This window comes from Pan troglodytes, chromosome 19 (assembly GCF_028858775.2).
Source record: "Pan troglodytes isolate AG18354 chromosome 19, NHGRI_mPanTro3-v2.0_pri, whole genome shotgun sequence".
Lineage (NCBI taxonomy): Eukaryota > Metazoa > Chordata > Mammalia > Primates > Hominidae > Pan > Pan troglodytes.
Genome location: NC_072417.2, coordinates 14311877 through 14321588, shown reverse-complemented (window position 1 = coordinate 14321588; position 9712 = coordinate 14311877). Strand labels below are relative to the sequence as shown.

General features: G+C 55.3%; 1 protein-coding gene across 1 annotated transcript in view; it reads left to right on the top strand.

Annotated features, from left to right (window-relative positions):
• Positions 1–649: 649 nt before the first annotated feature.
• The window catches only part of ITGAE (integrin subunit alpha E), an 85513-nt gene continuing 76450 nt past the window's right edge, over positions 650–9712 (top strand). The window contains exon 1 of the mRNA XM_009431609.5: positions 650–788. Coding sequence (XP_009429884.4) covers positions 704–788 — 85 coding nt within the window. The 5' untranslated portion in view covers positions 650–703. The remainder of the gene's footprint in view (positions 789–9712) is intronic.

The window sequence follows — 9712 nt, the reverse complement described above, 5'->3', positions numbered from 1 at the left end:
GGATGCATCACAGGTATGCTGGAAGATGTATAGAATTTTACTTCTGTTATTCTGGTAACTCAGAGTCCTGTTCAGTCAGTTTCCGCGTCAGGATGCTGTCCTGGTTTTAAAGAGAATGAACGCAGCCGAAGTTGAATCGAGGCAGTGATTTCACTCAGTGCGTTGGGTCTTTCCACTCACCTGGCCCTCCAGAACCCCAGGGCCTTGAGTGCATGGGCTGGTACAAGAGCCCAGTTTTTGGCTGGGGAGGCACTTCCTATGGGAGGGGACGCCTGTCTCAATGCTGAGGCAACCACCACCGAGGACCCTGGGCTGGAAGCTGGGCTGAGATGTCTGGTGGTAGGTTCTGAGGCAGGACAGGGGACCGACTCAAATGGATGATACGAACGGCAGGCTGGATTCACGTTGCTCCTGCACCTCCGGCATCTGCTGAGGACACCTAGAACTGTGGCCCTGGCCAAACCTCAGCTCCCTATTCCATGAAAGTGTGGGTCAAAGTGTGGGTGGTAGAGTGGGGCTGACAGTGGCCCCTAAGCTCCTAGGGTCCAGCCCACAACTGAGGAAGCCACACGGCTGGTTGTGTACGAGCCGGAGTGGCTCTGTTTGGTTGAAAGTGCCTGTCTGTAGGTCCTTGCTGGTGTGTGTGCTTCTGTCCCCGCCTCCTGGCCTCCTGGCTGAGGGGAAGCTGAGTGGGCCACGGCCCATGTGTCGCACTCGCCTCGGCTCCCACACAGCTGCCTCTGCTCCAGCAAGGATGTGGCTCTTCCACACTCTGCTCTGCATAGCCAGTAAGTCCTCTCACCCGCTGCTTCGAGGGGCTGCTGTGCCCTCAGCTCCAGCCAGGTGTCTGCAGACTACAGCCTTGACTGTCTGTCTCTGATGGGGCTCAGTTAGAGCCAGAGGTTAGAGAGTGGCAGCTCCTCCAGGAAAGGGGTCTTGCTCGGTGGGTCAGAGCCCCAGGCTTGTTGGGAAGGGCAGCTGAGGCTTCGTGTTGCCAGTTCTGTCAGCCAGGGCCTTTGGACTCCAGGGCTCTGCCATTCTGTTCCTCCTCCAGCCAGCCTCCCCCCGCCACCGAGGCCCTCTCCCCATGGCACCCACTTGGGGCAGGTCCTTGCCTCTGTAGTTTGTTCTCTGAGTGTGGAGGCTCCGCCTGGCAGAGCTCTCTTCTGTTACAGAGCAGGGGTTGGGCTGATGAGGGTGAGGACCCTGTGAGAGAGTGTTGACCAGAGACTGGGGGCAAGTGTCTGTATGGTAGGGGGTGTGAGTGTTGGCAGGGAGCCTGCTTCCTGTGTTGTCAGGCCCAGGGTAAAAACTGGAATGTGGGGTGGGGGGAGGCACTTCTGCTGCCTGGGGGGTCCCATTTTAGCCTTTAACTGTCCCATGGAAGCCTCTGGGCAAGCCAAGCCATGAATCCTTTCGGGGGCCCCCCGTGATGAGACAGCAGGGTCAGGTGAGCCCCTGGAGGCTGCTAAGATCAAGCCGGAGGCCAGGGTGGTCCTGCCTAGTGATCTGAGCAGACTTCTCATGGGTCTCCTGCCCCTGCTCAGGAGGTTGGCTGGAGAATTGGATGGGCATCAAGCTTATGTGGATGAAAGGCTCCTGGTAGCTGAGTTCTCCCTGAAAGATGGGCTGAGGCTGTGCTGGGAGGGGACTTGGGATTAGCATCCCACCTGGGGCCAGATCACCCAGGAAGCAGGCCACAATGTGTAGGGTACCAGCAAGGAACACGTTTTTGGACAGATTTTAATATTTTATATTTCATTTTATTTTATTTTATTTTTTGAGACAGAGTCTTGCTCTGTTGCCCAGGCTGGAGCCCAGGCTGGATCTTGGCTCACCATAACTTCTGCCTCCCAGGTTCAAGCAATTCTCCTGCCTCAGCCTCCCGAGTAGCTGGGATTACAGGCGCCTGCCACCACGCCTGGCTAATTTTTATATTTTTAGTAGAGACAGGGTCTCACCATATTGGTCAGGCTGGTCTCCTGCCCTCAGGTGATCGACCTGCCTCGGCCTCCCAAAGTGTTGGGACTACAGGCATGAGCCACCTTGCCCGGCCTAATATTTTATATTTCAAAAACATCAGAATAGTCACCATGGAAAGGTCAACAGTTTGTTGAACTTCCTTTTATTTTACAATTTAGACTTCTCTGTTTTTAGTTACATGTGGGGTGTGGAGAGAGTCTCACTCTTTTTATGGCTTGTGGCTTTGATCTCCCATTACCAAGAATATCTGGAGCAGATGCTTAGACTAGACTCTTGTCTACCCTCTCCCAGTACAGAGGAGGTGACTGGGGCACAGAGCGGGCAGTGACTACCCAGGCTTGCAAGCAACTGATAATAGACACGAGGCTCAAGCCCAGGCCTCTGTCCTGCCTCCCAGCTCCAGAATACTCCTGTGGCTCATCTGTCTCCTTTAGCCTCTGAGACACCACCCATCACCTCAGTGCCTTTTCCAGCAGGTGGCATTGATCAAACCTCTTTTGAGGCCTAGGCCCTTCCCAAGCTGATGGGCAGCAGAGAGCGATGATGGAGCAGACTTGCCACGAGACCACTTAGCCCACAGCTCAGCTCAGCCACGGGAAGGGGACGAGAGCAGGGCCCCCCCACAGCTCTGGTGTGGGTGGCGGAAACGAGGCTGCTGCAGTTCTGCTCCACGCTGTGAGGTCCTGACACTAGGATGGGCCAGTCCAGGAGAGTTTCCTGGAGGAGGTGAGGTGGCGTTGAGTCTTGGGGGCTGAGGAGAGTCTGAGAAAGAAAATGGCCAGGAGATGCTGGGAGGAAGAACTCCCTCAGACTGTGGCTCCAGGCCCAGCACCCTGTACCCCGTGCCAGGTTGGGCCTCCTTAGGCTGGAGAGAATCCAGGACTGGCCTGGCCCTGACCTTCCACTCTCTCCAGGCCAGCCACTTTGGTGATGCCTACTTCTTCTTTGTGGCAGCAGACGGAATAATAGCAGTTGTCTAAGGGAGACTTTAGAAGCATTGGGTGCAGACAGACACTGAAACCCTGGAACTGTCCACACCCTGACCACCAGCCCCATCACGCCCTCTTACCCTGTGGCCTGCTGTCCCCAAGTCAGTCTTCACCCCTGACTCATTCTGCAGTCACATCAACTCACTTCTCCATCCTGGGTCTCAGAGGTTGAGTTTCCACCCTTGCGTGAAGAAGCCTGTCCTGTCAGCCTACAACACCTTACAGGGGTGAAGAAGAAGGAACCAGAAGTCCAGGGCCCGCTCTGCTGGTGGCACGCACTCGGGCTGAGGCCTGGGGCTCTGCCGGGGCATCACCCCGGGCCTGTGCGTGATAGAAAACCTCAGTCCTTGGGGAGTGGGAGACTGTAGCATCTGAGGTGGGCTCTGAAGGATGGGGAGGTCCTTGGCAAGTACAGGCTGGGGGTGAGCAGAGGGGCCTTCTGTGCAGGGGGGATAGGAGGGACCAAGCCCTGTGGTGTGAAGAGTCTGGTTTGTAGGAAGATGGAGGCGAAGTGTGAGTGGGAGCAGGAGATTGTCTCCTCTGGTGTTGCTTTCCCTTCCAGCCCCGCCCCAAATCGGGACATGCTGGGCCCTGGAGGTGCGGGCAGAGGCGAGGCCACCCCTATCCCGGCCCCTGTGTGAAGAGAAGGCAGGTCGTGCACACAGTAGCCTCCCCGGCCCCAGCAGGGTGTCACAACACGGGGGTAGGGAAGTGGCACTCCAGGCAGAGGGGCAGCCCAAGCAAAGGTGAAATGCCAGCGGAATGCAGTGTGTGGGGGAGAGCTGGCTGGGGGAGTGTGGGCCGTGTGGGAGCCCCACATCCCTGCCCTTCTCTGGGAGGTCTGCATTCATGTGGCAGGTGTGGTGTAAGTGGAGGAATGCGGGCATCCAGGCCCGAGAGGCCCACGGTGGAGGTGGTGAGGAACGTGGGGACCTGAGTGCCGGCCTAGGGGAGCTTGGAGTTCCTGCTGAGGGCAGTGGGGAGCCACAGAAGGTCTTGACCAGGATGGCAACAGAATTGTATGTTGTGTGTTAGTTGGAATCTGGGGGAGAGGGGAGGCAGAGAGGCCCGTGAGGAGGCTGCTGCCTTGGCCCCATCTGCGGCTGTTGCGGAAGGCAGACGTGGGGAGGAGGACACACTCATGAGAAACGTTTAGTTTCCTGGCCAGGCACGGTGGCTCACGCCTGAAATCCCAGCACTATGGGAGGCCAAGGCGGGCAGAGCACTTGTGATCAGGAGTCCAAGACCATCCTGGCCAACACGGTGAAACCCTGTCTCTACTAAAAATACAAAAATGAGCCAGGCATGGTGGTGCGCACCTGTAATTCCAGCTACTTGGGAGGCTGAGGCAGGAGAATTGCTTGAACCCAGGAGGCGGAGGTTGCAGTGAGCCGAGATCACACTACTGCACTCCAGCCTGGAAGACAGAGACTCCATCTCAAAAAAAAAAAAAAGTTTAGTTTCCAGCACACGGTAGTGCTCAAGGCCTGTTGGCCTTTCTTGTTATTAGGGAGATGAAGGGTGAGGGAGAGAGATGGGCTCAGCCGACTGTGAGGTTTGGGGTGGAGTTGATTAGGCTCCGTGTAGAAGATCGAGGTGGGGGGACTGCGGCTGGCTGCAGGTGGCTCTGAGGCACAGTCCTCCCACGAGGCCCCGCTGGGTGTTCTGGGCAGGGTGTCGGGACCCCTGCATCTAGCCCCACTTCTGCAGCTCCTGGTATCAGTGTGGGCAAATCATGCCCCATGGGCCTCGGTTTCCTAAATTGGGAATCGTGGTACTTACTGCACTGTGAGAATGTGAGTTTAAATTGCCCGGTGTGCTGGGGGAGACAGAGGGTTGAGAGGAGACAGTGGTGGCTGACAGGATGGAGGGGGATCTCGGTCTGACTCAGCAGGCCTCCGTGGCTGGGGACAGCTCAGAGAGGTGGTCCTGCGGGTAGTGTGGTGACAGACACTGGTGTAGCTATGTCTGTAAGTCAGACAGCACGGGAGGGGGGATTGGGAGGGAGGGCCAGCCCTCGCCTGTGGTTATAACTCTCTCCAACCTCAGCCTCCACGTGCTGAGCCTCCTGCGTCAGACCTGGGGCCGCGTGTCGCCCCATTTGATCTGCACAGCCCCATGTCCCAGAGGGGAGACGGAAGCGAGGTGCCAAGCCCAGGGTCCTTCAGTGACTCCAAGGCAGTGAGGATTTGAACTCAAGACCATCTACCAAGACAATGCTGTTTTCTGAGTCCTGGTGGGAAATGCAACAGGAGGTGGTTTCCTGATGGAGGCGCAGCTCAAAGGCAAACTGTTGGGCCTGGGGCGAGTCCAGTCCGAGGAAACAAGCTGAGCCAGGCCTGGCAGACCTGGGCACCAGCTGGCTCTCAGGGAAAGCCCAGCAAATACAGCGACCTCCCCCACCACACACACACACACACACGGATGCACACACACACGGATGCACACACACACATGGATGCACACATACACGGATGCACACACACACATGGATGCACACACGGATGCACACACAGGGATGCACACACATGGATGCACACACACAGGGATGCACACATAGGGATGCACACATGGATGCACACACACAGGGATGCGCACACAGGGATGCACACACACATGGATGCACACGGATGCGTGCACTCACACGGATGCACATGCACACGCGCACATGGATGCACATGGATGCACATACGGATGCACACACACGGATGCACACACGCACACAGATGCACACACACGGATGGAGGCACACACGGATGCACACGCACACGCGCACACGGATGCACACACATGGATGCACACATGCACACACAGATGCACACACGGATGCACACACACACATGCACACACGCACGTACACAGTCTCATGCCACCGTGCCTCTGCGGCAGGCTCTTGCTGACCTAGTTACCAGCCCTGTAAGCAGAGCCCTGCTCCAGCTCAGTGAGCCGCCGCACAGCAGGAGCAGTGCCCAGCTTCTTGAGGCCATTTGTGACCCTGGCCTCTCTCTGTTTACCAACCCCTGAGTGCCTCCAGCTTTTACTAAAGGCTTTGGAATCGGGCATAAACACAGAATCTGAGCCCCAGACACAAATATTCAATCTTCCGACGGGCCATGCGCAAACCACACCCCTCTCTGAGCCTCAGCACCTAGCGTGGTGCCTGGAAGGCAACAGGTGCTCTGGGGGAGCGGAACCCTCAGTTGAACAAGATCTCTGTTGAACAAAGTGAACACAGGGGTGGGGTGGCGTGAGGAAAGGGAATATCTGGCCCACTCTGACCTTTTTAGAGCACCTTTTTTGGGCCTGGCCCTGCGCTGAGCTGGGCTCTGTGGCTGGGGGTGTTGTGTGTGACTCAGATCACATCACGGTTCAGGGCAGACAAACTGAATCACAGATCACCCTGATCCAGACAGAATTTGGTCACAGCCAGACAGACCACAGGATGCTGAGGGGGCTCAGGGTTTGGTCAGAGCCAGACAGACCACAGGGTGCTGAGGGGGCTCAGGGACCCGGGAGTTACTCTGACTGAGTCTGGATTGGCTCCTGGCTCCTGGCGGGCTGAGCAGGGCCACAAAAGACGGGCTTTGCAGACAGAGGTGGAGAGTGCTGAGCAGGCCTGCTGGGTGGAGGGAGCCGCTGTGTCGAGGCCTGGAGGCAGGAGTGTGCAGAGGGTGCGCCGGGCTGAGCGGGGGGGTGCCACGGACGCCCAGGAGAGGAGACTGGACTTTGCTCTGCGGCCTCCACTCGTGCCTTTCAGTTATACCGACAGTGAAACGGGGGGAAGAAGGCCCTCCACCCACCCCTCGTAACATGTTGGCAGCTCGCACTTTTTAATTCTCCTCTAGGCAGTTTGCTGACGTCCTGTTTTTTCCCCAGAGTGACTGACCAGGAGGCACAGGGGTCAACGTGACGTGGGCCCCGGGGCCGGAGCCCAGACTCCCTACTGGGCATCCTTTATCTCAGCTCTGGATTCGTGGGGGAGCAGTGGGAACAGTACAGCCTTCTTCCCTGCCTAGGGGTCTTGATCTGGAACCTTTGAGAGTCTATGTAGGCTGTAAGTGGCCACTCTCCCAGCACCTACCGAGGGTGGGCCACCATGCCAGGCCCTGAGATAATGTGGCGATCGAGGCAGATGCAGTGTGTGCCCCCTTGGACTCACTGGTGGCAGGGGGCAGTCACTGGCAATAGGGAAACAAGGAAGGCCAAGCACAGTGGCTCACTCCTGTAATCGCAGCACTTAGGGAGGCCAAGACTGGAGGATCACTTGAGCCCAGGAATTTGAGTCCAGCCTGGGCAACATAGCAAGACCCCCATCTCTACAAAAAATTTTTTAAAAAATTAGAGGCCAGGCACGGTGGCTCACGCCTGTAATTCCAGCACTTTAGGAGGCCGAGGCGGGCGGATCACAAGGTCAGGAGTTCAAGACCAGCCTGACCAACATGGCAAAACCCCGTCTCTACTAAAAATACAAAAATTAGTCCGGTGTGGTGGCAGGTGCCTGTAATCCCAGCTACTTGGGAGGCTTAGGCAGGAGAATCGCTTGAACCCAGGAGGCGGAGGTTGCAATGAGCCGAGATCGTGCCATTGCACTCCAGCCTGGGTGACAATAGCAAGACTCCATCTCAAAAAAAAAAAAAAAAAAAAAAGGATGAAGAGGAAGCCAGGAGACAGGCTGAGGACAGAGCACTTCAATCAGGCAAGGGGAGGATTTTGTACACATGTGCACTCAGGGGATCAGGAAGGGCTCCAATGCTTCCATCAGATTCTCAAAGGGGGCCAGGTGCAGTGGCTCACACCTGTAATCCCAGCACTTTGGGAGGCCAAGGTGGTGGATCACGAGGCCAGGAGTTCAAGACCATCCTGGCTAACACGGTGAAACCACATCTCTACTAAAAATACAAAAATTAGCCAGGAGTGCTGGCATGTGCCTGTAGTCCCAGCTACTCCAGAGACCCAGTATTTTGAGTCCTGGCCCACACTCGATAGGTGCTGGGAGAGTGGCCACTTACAGCCTACATAGACTCTCAAAGGTTCCAGATCAAGACCCCTAGGCAGGGAAGAAGGCTGTACTGTTCCTGCTGCTCCCCCACGAATCCAGAGCTGAGATAAGGGATGCCCAGTAGGGAGTCTGGGCTCCGGCCCCAGGGCCCACGTGAGACAGGAGAATCACTTGAACTGGGGAGGTGGGGGTTGCGGTGAGCCAAGATCACACCATTGCAGTCCAGCCTGGGTGACAGAGTGAGACTCCAACTCAAAATGAAGAAAAAAAGGCCGGGCATGATGGCTCACACCTGTAATCCCAGCACTTTGGAGGCTGAGGCAGGTGGATCAGGACGTCAGGAGATGGAGACCAGCCTGGCCAACATGGCGAAACCCCATCTCTACTAAAAATACAAAAAATTAGCTGGGCATGGTGATGGGCACCTGTTTTCCCAGCTACTCAGGAGGCTGAGGCAGGAGAATCGCTTGAACCCGGGAGGCGGAGGTTGCAGTGAGACGAAAATTGTGCCACTGCACACCAGCCTGGGCGACAGAGTGAGACTCTGTCTAAAAAAAAAAGAAAAAAGAAAAAGATTCTCAAAGGGATCCATTACCCCCAAACAAGAACGTCTGGTCTGGTTATGTTTCCTGTGTTTTCTACTTCGGGGCATTGGCAGGGAGGACACAAATCACAGGTCTGCAAAAGCTGGGGTGCGGGGTTTCTTCATTGTGTTCTCACGAAGGACCCTTAGGGACAGTTTTTTTTCTGATTTGAATAACCGGACTGGTTGTGCTTTGCCTGGAAGTGTTTTGTTTTTTGAATTTTGTGGACACCGCATGGCATTAACTGATCTTTTTCATGTCAATATCACCTTCAAGAAAGCTTCATTCATTCATGTATGCGTTGAATCAACAAATGATTTTATTAAGCCAAAGGATTTTAGGAACACTTCTGTGAGCCAGCGCTGTGTTCAGAGCCAAAAGTGGGGCACGTGATAGAAAGTGCTGGCACTGCGTGATCTACATGTTAGCTGTTGGCCTCCTTCCTGGCTTGTTGTATCCCCCTCTTTTTTTAAACCATCATTTTCCTTCTGTCCTTTTTTGCCTGCCCCATTATTTTAAGCGAGTTTTATCTTACCTGTATTATGTATTTTTATGAATCACCACAAATCATTCCAGGCGAGGCAGAGATGTGAAGAAAAAGGAATAAAATATAGATATCAGGCCGGGCGCGGTGGCTCACGCGTGTAATCCCAGCACTTTGGGAGGCCAAGGCGGGCGGATCACCTGAGGAGTTCAATACCAGCCTGGGCAATATGGTGAAACCCCACCTCTACTAAAAATACAAAAATTATCCAGGTGTGGTGGTGCGCGCCTATAATCCCAGCTACTCAGGAGGCCGAGGCAGGAGAATCGCTTGAACCCGGGAGGCAGAGGCTGCAGTGAGCCGAGATCGCGCCACTGCCCTCCAGCCTGGGCAACAGGGCCAGACTCCATCTCAAAAAATAAATACATAAATAAAATTAAATATAGATATCTACTTTGTGCCAGACTCAGGGAAATGGCCTGGAAATGCAGGGATGAGAGATGCAGAGCCTGGCCTCAGAGCCCTCTCCCCAGGCTCCTCCTCCTCCTCAAGTCTGGAAGGTTGATTTTTGGATAATAAAATTTTAAGCATGTACAACACAGGTAAACGAGATAACTATAACAAAGCCAATATGTCCATCAAGCGGATGACACAATGATCAAGATCCTGCCAC